We start from the raw sequence: 19,229 nt of genomic DNA, 5'->3' as shown, positions 1-19,229 counted from the left end.
TTCTGCCGAAAATTGACCACGGACGCAGATCCGTTATCTGCATCCCTGATCAGCACTCGGCGGGACGCACAGACGGATAAGGTGTAAACATGGACAGGAGATACAGAAGAAAAAAAAAAAAAGTTATGCTCACAGTACTCAGAGGATTAGCAGGAGGATCACTGACCAGAGGAACTACAGGAGGAATAGAAGGCAGCGAGATAGACAGCTTTACAGGAGCAGAAGGCAGGAGGTTGGACAGCTTATCAGAAGACCCATGAAGGACCCAGCGATGGAGGCAGATGTGATCAGGCCAGTGAAGACCTCGGACAACACGGCGAAGACAGGTAAGAGGACGTCGGAGGGAGAGCAGATGGGGATGGGGTGGGGGAGACCGGAGAAGCAGCTGCAGAAGCAAGGAAGCAGAATAGAGATCATAGGGGAGGCAGGCAGATCGCGAGGGGAGCAGATCGGGATGTCGGGGTGCAGATCGCGGGGGGGGCATAGGACATCGCAGGAGCATGCAGGAGCGCAATACTTACAGTTGGAGCAGGAGCGGCGGCGGCAGCAGCAGCATTGGCGTGGTACTACAAGTACCAGCCAGTGCACGCTGCAGACATGCAGGGGGAGGCTCCCCAGACCAACACAAGCCAGGGGAGGTCGGTCACCTCCAGATCAGACCGCCCCACTGCACACTGATTGGAGCGATTGCACGTCACAGCATGATCGCTCCAATCAGTGCTGCAGGGTCAGGGGGCGCCGTGTTTGAGCTCCAGCTATGATCTGCTGCAGCTGCTGCAGCACATCATAGCACGATCTCACAGTATCACACTGATTCAGGCATTGTTTTAGCTGAAATCTGTGCGAACGATGTGGTTGGCTGTTCAGATTTGATCAGCCAATCACAACGATCGTCGATGGGGGGTGGCGATGCAACCCCCCCTGGGGTCAAGCAAAGGTCCCTTGCTGTAAGAAACAGCAGGGGACATCATTTGAAAGCCGTTACTATGGCCACGGCAATCAAATTAAGTTTTGGCAGTAAAGTTACGTCCCTGGTCGTTAAGTCACGGAAAAATAGGACGTAACTTTCCTGCCCGCGGTCGTGAAGGGGTTAAGAAAGGTAAGAGGGTGGATCCAGGCAACTACCGGCCAGTAAGTCTGACATCAATAGTGTGCAAAGTTTTGAGGGCATTTTAAGGGATGACATGCAAAAATATATTGCAATATAATAATATAATAACTGACAAACAGCATGGATTCATGAAAGATAAATTGTGTCTAACCAACATGTTGGAAGGTAAATGCAAATATGGATATTGGTAATGCAGCTGATGTGATTTATTTGGACTTTGCAAAGGCATTTGATACTGTACCTCATAATAGCCTTATACTGAAGCTCCAGAAGCAGGGACTAGGGGAAACAATATGCAACTTGCTAAGGAATTGGCTAAAAGATAGGAAACAAAGAGTAGTCATAAATGTTATGTTCTTTAAATGGGCTATAGTGAGCAGTGGGGTGCCGCAGGGATCTGTGATAGGACCAATTCTTTTTAATCTCTTTATTAACGACCTTGTGGATAGGATTGATAGTAAAGTGTCAGTCTTTGCTGATGACACCAAACTATGTAGGGTATTAAAAACGGACCTTGATAGTACAATATTACAAAATTATCTGGAGAACATGTCAGAATGGGCAGACACTTGGCAAATGAGATTTAATGTTGATAAATGTAAAGTAATGCACCTAGGACGGAGTAATACTATAGCTGCATATACATTAAATGGAAGTAAATTCGGGACTACAGAACAGGAGAAGAACTTGGGTATTCTGGTTAAAAGTAAGCTGAGCAGCAGTATTCAATATCAGGCAGCAGCTGCAAAAGCAAACAAGATTTTAGGGTGTATAAAGAGATTAGATACCGTGATCCCAACGTATTCTTAGGGGTGCTTCACACACAGCGAGCTCGCTGCCGAGATCGCTGCTGAGTCACGCTTTTTGTGACGCAGCAGTGACCTCATTAGCGATCTCGCTGTGTGTGACACTGAGCAGCGATCTGGCCCCTGCTGCGAGATCGCTGCTCGTTACACACAGCCCTGGTTCGTTTTCTTCAAAGGCGCTCTCCTGCTGTGACACACAGATCGCTGTGTGTGACAGCGAGAAAGCGACAAATGAAGCGAGCAGGGAGCAGGAGCCGGCGTCTGACAGCTGAGGTAAGCTTGTAACCAAGATAAACATCGGGTAACCAAGCTGGTTACCCGATATTTACCTTAGTTACCAGCCTCTGCAGCTCTCACGCTGCCTGTGCTGCCGGCTCCGGCTCTCTGCACATGTAGCTGCTGTACACATCGGGTTAATTAACCCGATGTGTACAGCAGCTAGGAGAGCAAGGAGCCAGCGCTAAGCAGTGTGCGCGGCTCCCTGCTCTCTGCACATGTAGCTGCATTACACATCGGGTTAATTAACCCGATGTGTACTGTAGCTAGGAGAGCAAGGAGCCAGCGCTCAGTGTGCGCGGCTCCCTGCTCCCTGCACACACAGCTAAGCGGTGTGCGCTGGTAACTAATGTAAACATCGGGTAACCATACCCGATGTTTACCTTAGTTACCAGTCTCCGCAGCTTCCAGACGGCGGCTCCGTGCAAGCGCAGCGTCGCTTGCACGTCGCTGCTGGCTGGGGGCTGTTCACTGGTCGCTGGTGAGATCTGCCTGTTTGACAGCTCACCAGCGACCATGTAGCGATGCAGCAGCGATCCTGACCAGGTCAGATCGCTGGTCGGATCGCTGCTGCATCGCTAAGTGTGAAGGTACCCTTACTCCTCTGTAATTCACCTATAAGACCACATCTAGAATATGGGATCCAGTTTTGGGCTCCACATTTTAAAAAGGATATTCAGAAGTTAGAGTCAGTTCAAAGGCGGGCAACTAGACTACTACAAGGAATGGAAGGCCTCCCATATGATGAGAGGTTGAAAAAGTTAGATATGTTTAGCTTAGAAAAAAAGACATTTCAGAGGAGATCTCATTTATATGTATAAATACATGTGTGGTCAATATAAAGAGCTGTCTCATGACTTATTCCTTCCAAAGACAGTACTAAAGACCAGGGGGCATATACTGCGAGTAGAAGAAAAGAGATTCTGGCAGCTAAATAGGAAAGAGTTTTTTACAGTTAGAGCAGTCAGACTGTGGAATGCCCTACTAGAAGAGGTAGTAATGGCACATACTGTAACAGCTTTTAAAAAAGAGCTGGATGATTTCCTCAGTACACATAACATTGTAGGTTATAAATGACTTAATGACAAAATGTATAATTTATGGAGGAAGGTTGAACTAGATGGACCTAGGTCTTTTTTCAACCTATGTAACTATGTAACATCACTAAATTTATGGACTTCTATAGCTGGATTTCCTTGCCTGTGTGGATTGGATGGGTTGTTACTGATATCTGGTGAGAAAGTCATGTCTATAGCAGCTTTAGAAATATATTTACTAAGAAAATTGGTGACGTGTAGGGATGAGCGGCCCATGGACGTTTGTGTTCACCGACGGATCTGCTCATCCCTCATCCAACGAGAGGATGGACTTTAGTATAAGCATAGTATAGTATAAATGCGGATCGGGACCTAGGCCACATATAAGTCAATTGGGACCCAAACTTTGGTGCTTTAATATGGTCGTAGTAAGGGCTAGGGGGCTGCAAAAGGAAGCAAAATGAGGGTAGAAGAAGTGTGACCCTGCAAACAAAGCTGAATATGGAATAAATAAAAATAAAACTACATGGGGTCCACCCTACTTTTGATAATCAGCCAAGGTACAGCAGATAGCGTCAGGCTGCAGTTCTCATCTGTCTGCTTTACATTGGCTGGTTACCAAAAAGAGAGGAGACCTCACACCATTTATTTAAATTATTTCTTTATAAATAATTAAAAAAAAAAAGATGTAGAGTCCCCATTCTTATAACCAGCCAAGGTAAAGCAGGCAGCTGGGCGCTGGTATTATCAGGCTGTAAAGACCGATTGTTTTTGGCCTTTCCCAGCCAAAAAATAGCAGCCTGCAGCCACCCCAGAAGTGGGGCATACTTTAGATGTGCTAATTCTGGCGCTTTGCACGGCTCTTTCCGATTGCCCTGGTGCGTTTGCAATCAGGATTGATGTCAGCTGTGAATAGATAGCTGGCATCAAGCCAGGGGTTAGTAATGAAGCGGCGTCTATCAGATGTTGGAATTTTTTTTGTTTTACATTGAGTGATCAATGATTGTTTTCAAAGATACAAAATAAAGGATATTTGAAATCATGAGGAGATGTTAACCCACACTCCCTCTCAAAAGAGTTCACATAACACAGACACGTCTTCAGTTTACATATGGACGGTACCTGCAGTGGCTGACTTTCTGAGACAGGGGTAGTTTTAGTAAGTGCCAACATTTCCTTTATCTGATAAAAAGCATAAGCAAGTGTGACCCAAGGAGTAGAGCTAATCCCCCAGGCTGGTCTGTTGACATCCTCTTGTTCCTCTTGATGCTTCGTCTTTTTAGGTGGCAGTTTTGCTTGAATAGTGGGCATGATGTTCTCCGAGTGTTGTGGTACAAGATCAATAGTTGCTATGGGAACTGGACTGGAGGGAACAGGAATTCTTTCCGCCAGCATAGATGCATCTACAGTAAAAGCTTTGTGTAAGTTACTTCAGAAAACACCTCTTGAATAGGAGTCACATAATATACGAAATCATTGTAAAAGATCAAATTCCTACTAGTTAGCAGAAAGAAGTCTCAGTAAGTAGATGCAAAACATAAGGTAATCTATATACTACAGTACTACCAGAGAGGTTCGTCGACCGTGGAGAACAAGAAGGCAAATGCTGTAAAGACACAAACATCCAGCTGGAGACTGCCTGCTGAGCCACATTTATCAGTGGTTACAGTAAGAAGTACTTCACTGCTGTTATAGTAGTACTAGAAGGTGGCCCGATTCTACGCATCGGGTATTCTAGAATTTACGTATTGTGTAGTTAATGTATGATTTGTGTTATATATATATAGATGTTGTTGTGTATAGTTACCAAGTGTTTGTGTAGGGCGCTGTACATGTTCTGGGTGTTGTCTGGGTGTGGCGGGGGGTGAGAGCGGTGTTGTTTGTGTGTTGCGTTGTGTGTGTTGCGTTGTTTGTGGAGCGCTGTTTGTCTGTAGCGTTGTGTGTGTGTTGCGCGGTTTGTGTGGGTGTGGGGTGTGTGTGTGTTTTGGTGGGAGGTATGTTTTGTGCAATGTGTGTGTTGAGCGGCATGTGCGTATATTTGTGTGTGCCGCGGTGTTTGTGTGTTGGGTGTGTGTGGCGTTGTCTGTGTGTGTGGGTGTCTGTGTAGGGCGGCGTTTGTGGTTCCTAGTGTGTGTGTGGTGTGTTGTGCAGTGCGTGTGTGGCGGTGTGTGTGTGTGTGTTTTGGGGGGAGGTGTGTACCCCCCATCGTGCTCCATCCCCCATGCTGCGCACCCCCCATCGTGCTCCATCCCCCATGCTGCGCACCCCCCATCGTGCTCCATCCCCCATGCTGCGCACCCCCCATCGTGCTCCATCCCCCATGCTGCACACCCCCCATCGTGCTCCGTCCCCCATGCTGCGCACCCCCCATCGTGCTCCATCTGCCATGCTGCGCACTCCCCATCGTGCTCCATCCCCCATGCTGTACACTCCCCATTGTGCTCCATCCTCCATGGTGCACACTCCCCATCGTGCTCCATCCCTCATGCTGCGCATTCCCCATCGTGCTCCATCCCTCATGCTGCGCATTCCCCATCGTGCTCCATCATCCATGCTGCGCACTCCCAAACGTGCTCCATCCCCATGCTGCGCACTCCCCATTGTGCTCCATCACCATGCTGCGCTCTCCCCATCGTGCTCCATCCCCCATGCTGCGCATTCCCCATCGTGCTCCATCCCCCATGCTGCGCACTCCCAAACGTGCTCCATCCCCCATGCTGCGCACTCCCAAACGTGCTCCATCCCCCATGCTGCGCACTCCCAAACGTGCTCCATCCCCCATGCTGCGCACTCCCCATCGTGCTCCATCCCCCATGCTGCGCATTCCCCATCGTGCTCCATCCCCCATGCTGCGCACTCCCCATCGTGCTCCATCCCCCATGCTGCGCATTCCCCATCGTGCTCCATCCCCTATGATGCGCACTCCCCATCGTGCTCCATCCGCCATGCTGCGCACTCCCCATTGTGCACCAACCCCCATGCTGCACACTCCCCATCATGCTCCATCCTCCATGGTGCGCACTCCCCATCGTGCTCCATCCCTCATGCTGCGCATTCCCCATCGTGCTCCATCCCTCATGCTGCGCACTCCCCATCGTGCTCCATCCCCCATGCTGCGCACTCCCAAACGTGCTCCATCCCCCATGGTGCGCACTCCCAAACGTGCTCCATCCCTCATGCTGCGCACTCCCCATCGTGCTCCATCCCCCATGTTGCGCATTCCCCATCGTGCTCCATCCCCCATGCTGCGCACTCCCCATCGTGCTCCATCCCCCATGCTGTACACCCCCCATCGTGCTCTATCCCCCATGCTGTGCACCCCCCCATCATGCTCCATCCCCCATGCTGTGAACCCCCCATCGTGCTCCATCCCCATGCTGTGCACCCCCCATCGTGCTCCATCCCCCATGCTGTGCACCCCCCATCGTGCTCCACAGTCACACATCAGACAGTATACACACACACATCTGATCGCATACACTCACACCCCACTTCTGCCTCTGCCCTCCGGTGGGCGGTCCCAGCAGCTGTGCTGCACGCTGTGCTCCTCTGCCTTCTACCAACACGCACACATCCTATCGCATACACGCACACATCCTATCGCATACACGCACACATCCTATCGCATACACGCACACATCCTATCGCATACACGCACACTGACGATATCGCATACACGCACACATCCTATCGCATACACGCACACTGACGATATCGCACATACGCGCTCACATACTCACAACATCCGGAGATACCACATGCTTCTGGCCATGTGATCCTCCGGCAGGTCCTGGAAGGTCACTGCACGCACAGTATCGCCGCCGAGAAGCAAGCGATATCACGGGATGTTGTGAGTGTGTGGATGCGATCTGATGTGTGTGTGAGGTGTGTGTGAGAGTGAGTGTGATCTGATGTCTGTATGTGTGTGTGTGTGTGTGTCTGTTCTTATGTGTGTGAGTGTGTGTTCCGCCGCTGCAGGACCTTAATGCGCTCACCTGGGAGCCGGTGTACGCTGGTAACCATGCAACACAATATTACATGGTTACCCCGCCCCCCGCTCGCACGGGAGCCCACACCAGCGTACACCGGCGTACGCTGATGTGGGCTCCCGGGGGTACAGCACTCACCTGGGAGTCGGGGCTCCGTGTCATTTCGGGGAATGCGTGCAGGGGGCGGGGCCAGAGCGAGCGTGCAATGCGTGAGGGGTGCGGGGCGTAGCAGAGTTGCTAATGCGTGCAGGGGGCCGGGGCGAGAGGCCAATCCGTGTGGGGGGCGGAGCCTGGGCGAGCGGTTAAGCCGGGCGGGGGGCGGAGCCGAGGCGAGGTGAACGGCCAATCCGTGCGGGGGGCGGAGCCGAGGCGAGGCGAGCGGCCAATCCGCTGTGTCATTGTAAGGACACAATTTTGGAGCAAGACAGACAGACAGACAGAATAAGGCAATTATATATATATATAGATAATGATGCACATTAAGAGATTGAATACAAGCTTTCATACAAAAAGCGGTAGCAAGGCACATACAAGGACAAATGCCAGTACACATCTATTCAAATTGTCTCTTCAGGGAGGAAGAAGATGAACTCTAGTGCCACCTATTGGAAGTAGCAATCCTAAAGTCAAAAGTGGCTCTTTAACGAGCCTTTTCATATGACCTAGGATTTATGCCAGATCAGAACCTCAATTGACAGAGGAGCATTGCAGCTATAAGACTCCTTACCAGTGACAGCCATATTGGTTTGTCAGTCTCCGCAGGGAGAACAGTTCTCCCCTTAGACCACACTTTAGCTTCTCATACAGCCAGATCATATCTTATAATTTGCACTGACAATCATCCCAAAACACAGTGTCTGTAAATTGAGGTTCTGATCTGGCATCAATCCTAGGTCATATGAAAAGGCTTGTTAAAGAGCCACTTTTGACTTTTAGGATTGCTACTTCCAATAAGTGACATGAGAGTTTGTCTCCTTCCTCCCTGAAGAGACAATTTGAATATATCGCAGAGAAGCATTGCAGCTATAAGACTCCTCACCACTGACTGCCAGATTGGTATGTCAGTCTCCGCAAGGAGAAAAGTTCTCCCCTTAGTACACATCTAATGATACATCAAGTTGAATGTGTTATCTATAATCAATAGGAGAGTTTTACAGTAACTTCACAACCATCCACATTGTTAAGGTGCACTATAAACTGTAATAGTATGAAAAGCTCTTTAAAAGGAGGCTCTCATCAGAATGTTGCCTATTGTTTAAATATGTATTTATTAAAAAACAAAATTAGTAATCATGCAATTTTCATACTGGTCACTGTGGCTATTTTACACTCATACAGTGTCTTGCGAAAGTATTCGGCCCCCTTGAATTTTTCAACCTTTTCCCACATTTCAAGCTTCAAACATAAAGATAAAAATTTTAATGTTATGGTGAAAAATCAACAACAAGTGGGACACAATTGTGAAGTTGAACGTAATTTATTGCTTATTTTAAACTTTTTAAAAAAATAAATAACTGAAAAGTGGGGCGTGCAATATTATTCGGCCCCTTTACTTTCAGTGAAGCTAACTCTCTCCAGAAGTTCATTGAGGATCTCTGAATGATCCAATGTTGTCCTAAATGACTGATGATGATAAATATAAGCCACCTGTGTGTAATTAAGTCTATAAATATACCTGCTCTGTGATAGTCTCAGTGTTCTGTTTAAAGCGCAGATAGCATCATGAAGACCAAGGAACGCAACAGGCAGGTCCATGATACTGTTGTGGAGAAGTTTAAAGCCGGATTCGGTTACAAACAGTTTTTCAAAACTTTAAACATCCCAAGGAGCACTGTGCAAGCGATCATATTGAAATGGAAGGAGTATCATACCACTGCAAATCTACCAAGACCCGGCCATCCATCCAAACTTTCATCTCAAACAAGGAGAAGACTGATCAGAGATGCAGCCAAGAGGCCCATGATCACTCTGGATAAATTGCAGAGATCTACAGCTGAAGTGGGAGAATCTGTCCATAGGACAACAATCAGTCGTACACTGCACAAATCTGGCCTTTATGTTAGAGTGGCAAGAAGAAAGCCATTTCTCAAAGATATCCATAAAAAGTATTGTTTAAGATTTGCCACAAGAAACCTGGGAAACACAACATACATGTGGAAGAAAGTGCTCTGGTCAGATGAAACCAAAATCAAACTTTTTGGGCACAATGCCAAACGATATGTTTGGCGTAAAAGCAACATAGCTCATCACCCTGAACACACCATCCCCACTATCAAACATGGTGGTGGCAGCATCATGGTTCGGGCCTGCTTTTCTTCAGCATGGACAGGTAAAATGGTTAAAATTGATGGGACGATGGATGGAGCCAAATACACGACCATTCTTGAAGAAAACCTGTTGGAGTCTAAAGCTGGGTTTACACACTGCAACATCGCAAACAACATCGCTGTAACGTCACCGGTTTTGTGACGCAATAGCGACCTCCCAAAGTCTCTGGTGAGTCTCTGGTGAGCTGTCAAACAGGCGAACCTGGCCAACGACGCAACAGCGATCCAGACCTGCAGAGCGACCTAGCTAGTCATTGGGGACGTTGATAAGCAGCTTTTTGAAAGGGAAGGTGCTAACAAAGTCGCTGCAAAGTCTTTCACACACTGAAACTTTCTAGCGATGCATGCTGCACAGCGGGAAACAAAGGACCTAGGAATGGTCCTGAACGATTTGTAGCGATCAGCAACTTCACAGCAGGGGCCAGGTCGCTGATGTGTTTCACACACTGCAACATCGCAAACGACATCGCTATTGCGTCACAAAACCGGTGACGTTACAGCGATGTCGTTTGAGATGTTGCAGTGTGTAAACCCAGCTTTAGACCTGAGACTGGGACGGAGATTTGTCTTCCAACAAGATAATCATCAGCAAACAAAGCAAAATCTACAATGGAATGGTTTAAAAATAAACGTATCCAGGTGTTAGAATGGCTAAGTTAAAGTCTAGACCTGAAGTCAATCGAGAATCCGTGGAAAGAGCTGAAAACTGCTGTTCACAAATGCTCTCCATCTAACCTCACTCAGCTCAATCTGTTTGCAAAGGAAGAATGGGCAAGTCTCTCGATGTGCAAAACTGATAGACACATACCCCAAGTAACTTGCAGCTGTAATCGCAGAAAAAGGTGACGCTACAACGTATTAACTTAAAGGGGCCGAATAATATTGCACGTCCCACTTTTCAGTTATTTATTTTTTAAAAAGTTTAAAATAAGCAATACATTTCGTTCAACTTCACAATTGTGTCCCACTTGTTGTTGATTCTTCACCATAAAAATTTAATTTATTATCTTTATGTTTGAAGTCTGTAATGTGGGAAAAGGTTGAAAAATTCAAGGGATTATATACAAATTGACTCTGTTCATAGATTCAATATGTTGAAGAATAAAGGCTATGTGCCAGAAAAGTTTGCAAAAAATACAAAATGTTTTTTTATTTATAGGACAATGCGACATAGGAACACATAGTAAAGTGCAAAAAAGTGAGATTTAAAAACAATGCACACAAGCACAAAAGACAGGGCAGCAGTGCGTGTCAGGAATAGATGTATAACAAGGTCTTAACTGCATGAGAAATATGGTTAATGAGAGACTAGAAGTGGCCAAGATGAAAAGCTGCATAGTTGCATGATTTTTATATAAATAATCCCAGTATACCCAGCTTGGCCACTAGAGGTCTCACATAATTGGATCACAAAGTAATTGCAGGATAAGGCTATGTGCACACGTTGCTTTTTTTTCAGCGCGGAAAAAAACGCACCCTCTGGCAGAGGGGAGAATTGTAAACAATGCTTTTTGAGAAAAAGGCATCGAAAACGCATGCGTTTTTCATGCGTTTTTTTAGGTGCGGTTTTTAAGACTGGTCAGTGTTAATAAAGTTGGTTGAACACAGACCTTTGGAAAAAAAAACCTGTGATGTCATTTCCTTCTCCACATTCTGTTTGGATAAATGGGAGGGCTTGGAATGGAAGGAGCACCATTTGAATTTTGGAAAAGTTGAAATAAACTTCGCGCACCATGTCACATTAGCAGAGCCCCTTGGGTACCTATACGTCAGAAAACCCCCACAAGTGACCCCATTTTGGAATCTGCACCCCTCAAGGATTTTATTCAGGAGTATATTAAGCATTTTGAATCCACAGCTACTTCACCCAAAATGTTGCTGTAGCAACAATATTCTCACTTTTAGGCCCGTTTCACACGTCAGTGAAAAACACTGACGTTTTTCACTGGCGTGTAAAACACACACATGTCCCTCCGTGTGCCGTGAATCACGGCACACATGGGTTGTCTAAGTGCAATCCGGGCTCCGTTCTCCGTGATTGCACTTAGAGATTAACTCACCTGTGCCCGCTCCCGCTCTCCATGGTGCTGATCGCTCCCGTGGTGCAGCATCCAGCCGGCCTTGACCCCCGCAGCAGCTGCTTCCGGGTCGGCTGTGTCGCACATCATGAATATGCGCGACAATAATGAGCCGGCTCAGAAGCAGCAGGGAGAACGGGCTGCAGAGGACATCGCTGGACACCGGGTGAGTTAAAATGATTTTTATTTTAAAAGCACGTTTTTTTCTGGCACGTGTTACACAGACCACACCACTGCGTGGTCCGTGGAACATCAGTGATGCCAGAAAAAAATGGACATGTCTCCGTACGGCAATCACGCACACACAGGTACGCCGCACGGAGACACATGCAGTGAAAAATCACTGGCATGTGAGCAGACCCATTCATTATAATGGGTCTGCGTATGTCAGTGATTCTGGTACGTTTAAAAAAAAAAGCACAAACGTACCAGAATCACTGACGTGTGAAAGGGGCCTAAGGCTATGTGGCCATGATCCAGCAACACGGCGTCTAGTACACAGTGTCAGCCTTCCTGCAGCTGCCCACGCCCACGATTTGGGTTCAGGCTGCTGTGGAGCTCTATGCTACCTGCAGAGCACACTCCTCTCCGCAGCATAAATTGACATGCTGAGGCTCGGGAAGCTGCGCCACCGGTCAGTTTATGCTGCGGAGAAAAGAAGCACAGTGGGCATGAGATTTCTAAAAATCCTTCCACTGTGCTTCTACTGCACAACGCAGCGTTATGGACGCAGGGAAAACACTCAGCGCCCATAACGCTGCAAACCCTGATTGTGGGCACACAACCTAAAAAGCGTCAATGGATGAATGGATGTCAAATATATATAACGTTCCACCCCCGCCTGCATATTCTAAGCTGGCACCTTTAGTACCTTTCATGTGGCACTAAAGGGTGCCTAGCTTAGTATTTATCCAATAAAAAAAAAAACAAACAATGAAAAAAATGGCGTGGGGTCCCCCCTATTTTTGATAGCCAGTCAGGGTAAAGCAGACAGCTGTAGCCTGCAAACCACAGCTGGCAGCTTCATCTTGGCTGGTGATCAATTTGGACGGCTCCCCAGGTTTTTTTTTTTATTTATAAATAAAGAATTAAAAAAAAAATAACGTGGGGTCCCCCCAAATTAGATCACCAGCCAAGGTGAAGCTGACAGCTGGGGTCTGGTATTCTCAGGGTGGGAAGAGCCATGGTTATTGGACTCTTCCCAGCCTAAAAATAGCAGGCCGCAGCCGCCCCAGAAGTGGCGCATCCATTAGATGCGCCAATCCTGGCGCTTCGCCCCAACTCATCCCGCGCCCTGGTGCGTTGGCAAACGGGGTAATAAATGGGGTTGATACCAGATGTGTAATGTCACCTAGCATCAAGCCCAGCAATTAGTGATGTCACGGCGTCTATTAGATACCAGACATAACTAATTGACAGTAAACAAAAGCAAAAAAAAATGACAAAAAAAATTTTATTAGAAAAAACACTCCCCAAATCATTCCCTTGTTCTCCAATTTATTAAAAAAAATTGAAAAAATGGGTCCGCAGAAATCCATATGGACGTCCCACGTCGCCTCTGGACCTTCTAGAATATGGGGGCACGTTCAGGGAACGTATCCCCCATTTTCTAGGAGGGCAGACCCTCCATTTGAGGAGAGTGGGTGCCAAAAATCTGCACCCACTCTCCCCGGGTCACAGCTGCAGAGTGCCGAGTGCTGGCTGTCAGCTGCTCTGCTCATGTGACCGGCCGGCGTCTGCTGTGAAGGAGGAGGGGGCCGCGGGGGATCAGCGCTGCGACCGGACACGTAAGGGGGAATACCGGGGGAATAGGGGGTGACCGGGCAGGGCCTGGGGGGCATTTTTCTGTCGCATGTGTTATTGCACATGCGACAGAAATCATAGGAGCAGGGCGGCCGGTGCGCTACTGTGCGCGCGGCCATGTTGGATTTTCGGGAGGGGGGTCGGGGGTCGGGGCGGGCACTTTGGAGACACCGGGGGCTTTCCTGGACTTTGCCAGGAAGTGAGGTCAACAGGAAACCTCTTGACCTCACTTCCAGGTAAATGCCTGCGTTCTGGCATGCCGACAAAGGCCGCGGACCGCAACAAAAAAGCAGCTCACTGCGGTGTAGTTGCGTTCTGACCCCACATCATTGATTCAATGGGGGAGAGAACGCAGCCACACCGCACAAAAGAAGTGACATGCTGCTTTTCTTTCCGCACAGATTTTTGGCATCCAAAACGCTGCGTTTAGAAACGCAGCATGTGCACTGATTTTTCGGCTTTCCCATACACTTTGCTGGGAAAGCTGAAAGCAGCGTTTCCGCGGTAAAAAACGCAACGTGTGCACACAGCCTAATACAAAAATATACAGTAGCAATTGTGATAAAAGTGTAACATGCAATATAGTAGATCCAGGAGTTATGGTGATATACTATTAGTAGCCTGAATGGCATTTTACAATTCTATATTGCAGTAGCAGATAATGAAAAAGTTAACAACTATATAAATGCCGGTATAATTATCTGTGTAATGACAGCCAGGATTTTAAAATTAGCTGCTGCAAGTGTTTACACAGAAAGCAGTATGTTCATGAATTAATCAACCTTCATTATATGTAACATCACATCCTAGTATATCATTTGAAGACCATATCATAGGATAGCAGGGATTGTACTGACAGCGGTAGGTATAAAAGATTAAGGCTACATGTTAGAGGGAAACCGCTGCAGAGAGATAACCATGACCCACCAAAGAACCACCTGACTACACGTTGCCCTGCACCTCAACACGTGTTTCGCTTCCGCTTCATCGGAAGGTGCAGGGAGTGTGCTGCTGGCGGTTTAAATCCCCAATTGCGGTATTTGCCTGCCAATGGCGGCGCGCATCGGCACACCGAGGTCCGTCCCACATAGCACGTGGGCGTCCAGGAATCATCAGTGTGCTGAAGTGCACCGCAGAAGATCCTGAGGGACGCCAGGCGCCGGCGGGAGGGGCGTCAGGGAGCCAGCGCGCGCACAGGCAGGAAGCCGGGGCCTGTCCACCTATCGATCTGTTCACAAAATTGGTTTCCAAAGAATTGAGACAACTGCCCACTAGAAGAACACACGATAATATGAGCAAACAACAACGCAAGACTCTCTTGGAACTACAAGCAATGGAAGATCTGGTAGTCAAGCGGGCCGATAAGGGTGGCAATGTGGTTCTGTGATGCAAAACACAATATGAGGCAGTAGCCTTTAAACAACTTAACAGTGTCTGTTACTCTAAATTTAAGACAGATCCTACTACTAAATTTCGGAATGAGCTTTCAATAATAGAAGAAGCTGTGGAAAAACAAAGCGCAATAGGGTCTTACCCTCGTATGTAGGGGTATAGGATGGGGGAGCAATACTACTCACCAAATGTGGTTGTGAGAGTCACAACCACTGTAATCGCATGTGAAAATTTGACCAAGGCAGCAGCAACCCAAAGCGGCAGATAACCGAGAGAGGTGGAAAACGGTTTCTTCAAAGCCGCGCCAATGATCACCAGCCAAAGGATCAGATCAATGAAGCTTTATTATTGCATCGGTCTACGCGTTTCAGGAGCCCTGCTCCCTTCCTCAGGACCATCAGATATAAGCATACATCAAATCTACTGTGACAGATACAAGTGTACTTTTAAATAGACCATGTGATGTCAAAGCACCGCCCCGAAAAAGAAAAAACGGGCGGGAAAGGGTGCACGATGATCCATGTATGACGCAATCAAGAGAATTGCAAGAAAAAAAAACAAAACATCCATTCACATCTACTTCGGATATTCGCGGTGAAATATGGATATAATGATTTGTGTGAGAAATGAAAAAAATATATATTAACCAAGGAAATTGTAAAGAAAAAATAAAATAAACATGTGTGTTCCATGACAACCATAGTTATATATATATATATACAAAACCTATTTGTTCGGTCAGGTGCAGAGGTGACCTAGGACTCTTACCGAATTGTAGACAGAAAAACCCGGTAAGGTCTGGATAGGATTAGTGAAGGCACGAGACCACCACACCAGTGGGAAGTGTAGTTTATAGAGACATCAGAGAGGAACATAAGATAGGAGGGACCCAGAGGGGACACAAATGTGAGGAAAAACTCTTTGAAAATAAGGAAGAACAGAATAAACTCATAATATATAGGTTTCCACCAGGACCGCAAGAGAAAGAAAGAAAGAAGGGGACACACTGTGTATGAGATTTTTCAACAATGTCATCGCCCTATAGATTATGTGGAGACAGATCGGATATTCTAGAAAAAATAGATAAAAAATATATATACATATAAATACAGGTCCACATCAAAGTGTTGCAGTAATTACAGAGGAGTTAGATACCGCTCCTGACTTGCATATAGAGAGCGAGTTCAATAAGGTTCAACATCGTGGGAAAAAAATGCAGAGCGGCTGCGGAAGGAAGCAAGTGTCAGAAGGGGAAAGAGGTGAACAGAGTTCAGACCTGTGGGAAAAAAGATGTGCGCATGCGTTGACTGCAGGCAAACATCGTGTAAGAAAAAACTAGTATAGCAGTGGAAACCACGTAGTGATAAGCTAATGTGACGAGGACAGAAGTATGACACTCGCATAGAGGGGTAATAAAAGGAATTATCGATGTGTATTTAAAATTATGACCAAACGAGAAAATAATAGGATTATACAAGTCTGCGGACGTGGAATCGTGAGCAAATAAAGGAAGGGGAAGAACCAACAAGTGAAAAACATTTTACTGAAGGATAGGTACATTTGACCGCTACTCTGGATAGCGGGTGAAGACAGAAGTAATCGGGGAGTGATATCTGTGGAATGTGCCCTGTCTAGAACATAGAAGGACATATAAACATATACAAATATATACAAATATATATATATATATATATATATATATAAAAAAATATATAGTAATAAATTACAATTATTATTTTTTTAAAAAATCTAATAGTCAGGAAGGGGGTAATAAATAAACCTATGATTATAAAAATCTAGCGGACATGTAGAAAGAGCATTTCCGCTGACAATGAATAATTTGAACATAAAAAGACCTACAATTATTTATTGGCGTATAATAGTAAAGCCATCTTAAAGAATATATAAAGTTTTAAAAATTAAAAATATATATGAAAAATCGTTAAAATTTATCAATGATTAAATTCAGACAAAATATATATATATATATATATTAATTTTTTATATGTGTGTGTGTGTATATATATATATATATATATATATATATATATATATATATATATATATATATATATATATATATATAAAAGCACTTTAAAAAACAGGACATCCCCTGAATAAAGAGAGGGGGAGTGAGAAGTTTTTCCCCATAAGTACCACAAACAGGGTGGGGGGGGGACATTAATCCCCTCAACAACACCTCCGTAAACGTACAACCACATGGGAATGAATAAAATCATACAATAATTGAGCATATTTAATGAAACAGATCCGTAACCTCATTAAGACCCTAAGGTTTCAGAATATTCAGTTTGTATATCCAATATGTCTCCTTTCTATTAAGCACCTCCATCCTATTGGGTATATGTAGAGGTATTTGTTCGATGGGGGTTACCTTTAGTTTAATATTTCTAGTATGATATACAGTAGTATGTCGAGATAGGCCATGTAAAATGAAACCCACCTTTATGTTGTGTCGGTGGGAGTTAATTCTCTTGTGTAGGGCCTGAGTGGTCCTGCCCACATAACGTTTGTTACAATCACACTCAATAAGGTAGATTACAAAGTCAGTTTGACAAGTGAGGTGTCCTCTAACTGGGAATTCCATTCCCTCAAGGATAAGACCAAAATTCATTCTTCCATGTTGAATATTCTTACAACATAGACAGTTTTTAGCAAAGCATTTGTAAGAACCTTGTGATTTATTGCTGGTACTGGGACTCTATCTCCCTAAGCCTGCTCGGAGCCAGTTGATTTTTCAAATTAGACGCCCTACGGTATGTAACACCAGGATAGAAAGGTAGTACCCCTTTAAGGTAAGGGTCATTGTGTAGTACGGCCCAGTGTTTTTTTAGAATACCTTTAATTGAGTTCCCATCAGTACTGAAAGTAGTGAGGAAATGAGCAGAAAAATTATTATTGTTATTGGCACTTTGCGCCTTAGTAGTCTCGCCCTCTTTTTTATTTGTAAGGTCTATTTGTTTGAGATTCCTGTTAGCTTGATATGCTCTCCTGATGGTGGCCATGGGATATTTTTTATCTATGAACCTATCCTTTAATACCCGTGCCTGATCTTTAAAGTCATCATCCAGTGTACAATTCTTTCTGATTCTCTGAAATTGGTTCCTGGGTATGTTGAGTAACCACTTGTCATAGTGGCTACTTGTAAAATCTATGTAACCATTACTATCCACAGGTTTGAAATAAGTTTTTGTGAGGATGGTCTCCTTATATGAAATGGTGAGGTCCAAAAAATCAATGGATTTCTCTCCAATGGTCGGGGAGAATTTTAAGCCCCAATTAATATTGTCTATAACCTCTAGGAATAGTGGGAGATTATTTTCGGTGTTATCCCAGATAATAAATAGATCATCTATGTACCTTTTGTATACCACTATATGTTTGAAAAATCCAGATGAATAAATATATGAAAGTTCAAACACTCCCATAACCAAATTGGCGAAAGTGGGTGAGATCTTGGAGCCCATGGCCACTCCACAGCATTGGTGGTATATGGTGTCCTGGAATGTAAAGAAATTATTCTCCAAAATGAACCTCATTCCTTCCAGGACGAAGTTCTTTTGTGGTATAGGTAATCTATCATCCATTTCAAGAAATTGTTTGAAACATTCAAGCCCAAGTATATGGGAAATGTTAGTGTATAATGAGGCGATATCAAGGGTTACAAAAAGAAAAGCATTTTTCCACTTGATATCTTTAAGAATGTTAATCAAGTGAGTGGAGTCCCTAAGATAACTCCTGAGACCAGTTACATGTACTCTCATGATCACATCTATATAGGCTGCCAGGTTTTCTGTAAGGGACCCAATCCCAGAAATGATGGGTCTACCTGGAGGATTGGACAAACATTTATGAATTTGGGAAGATGATAATAGAAGGCTAATCTGGGATTTTTGGTTTCTAGGAATTTTTTCTCGTTCTTGTTAAGGACCCCTAGCATTGCTGCATTCTGGATTAGGGTCTGATACTTTATAATGGCATCATTATGTGCTGTTTTGTCCACAACCTCATAATATATAGAATTGGAGAGCATCCTGAGAACCTCCTGGACATAGACATTCTTGTCCTGTAGAACTATGCCTCCCCCTTTGTCAGCACTCCTGATGACCAAGTTGGGGTTATTTTTTAAGGTTAACAGGGCTGAAGATTCCTCCTTAGTTAAATTAGACCTGGGGCCATCTTTATTAATAGCGAGCTTCTTGAAATCTTCTAATACCAGATCATTAAAAGTTTTTATGTGATGCCCTATACTTTGTAGGGGATAGAAGTTGGATTTTTCTTTCAGGTCTGTGTGAAGGAAATTATCGGACACCATAATATTTTGAGCAGGATTGGCCTTGTTAATCTGAAAATGTCGAATGAGAGTAAGTTTTCTGATAAATTTTTGGA

The 19,229-nt window shown here is 45.3% G+C and overlaps 1 protein-coding gene across 4 annotated transcripts in view; it reads right to left on the bottom strand.

Moving 5' to 3' along the window:
* MFSD6 (major facilitator superfamily domain containing 6) overlaps window positions 1-19,229 on the bottom strand; it is a 505,191-nt gene that overhangs the window by 228,875 nt on the left and 257,087 nt on the right. For all 4 annotated transcript variants that reach the window (XM_075317766.1, XM_075317765.1, XM_075317768.1 and 1 more), the window contains one exon: window positions 4,353-4,633. In XM_075317766.1, coding sequence (XP_075173881.1) covers window positions 4,353-4,633 — 281 coding nt within the window. The remainder of the gene's footprint in view (window positions 1-4,352; window positions 4,634-19,229) is intronic.

Source organism: Anomaloglossus baeobatrachus, chromosome 7 (genome assembly GCF_048569485.1).
Source record: "Anomaloglossus baeobatrachus isolate aAnoBae1 chromosome 7, aAnoBae1.hap1, whole genome shotgun sequence".
NCBI lineage: Eukaryota > Metazoa > Chordata > Amphibia > Anura > Aromobatidae > Anomaloglossus > Anomaloglossus baeobatrachus.
Note: the sequence above shows the minus strand (reverse complement) of the source record. Positions and strands in the feature narration are given on the sequence as shown.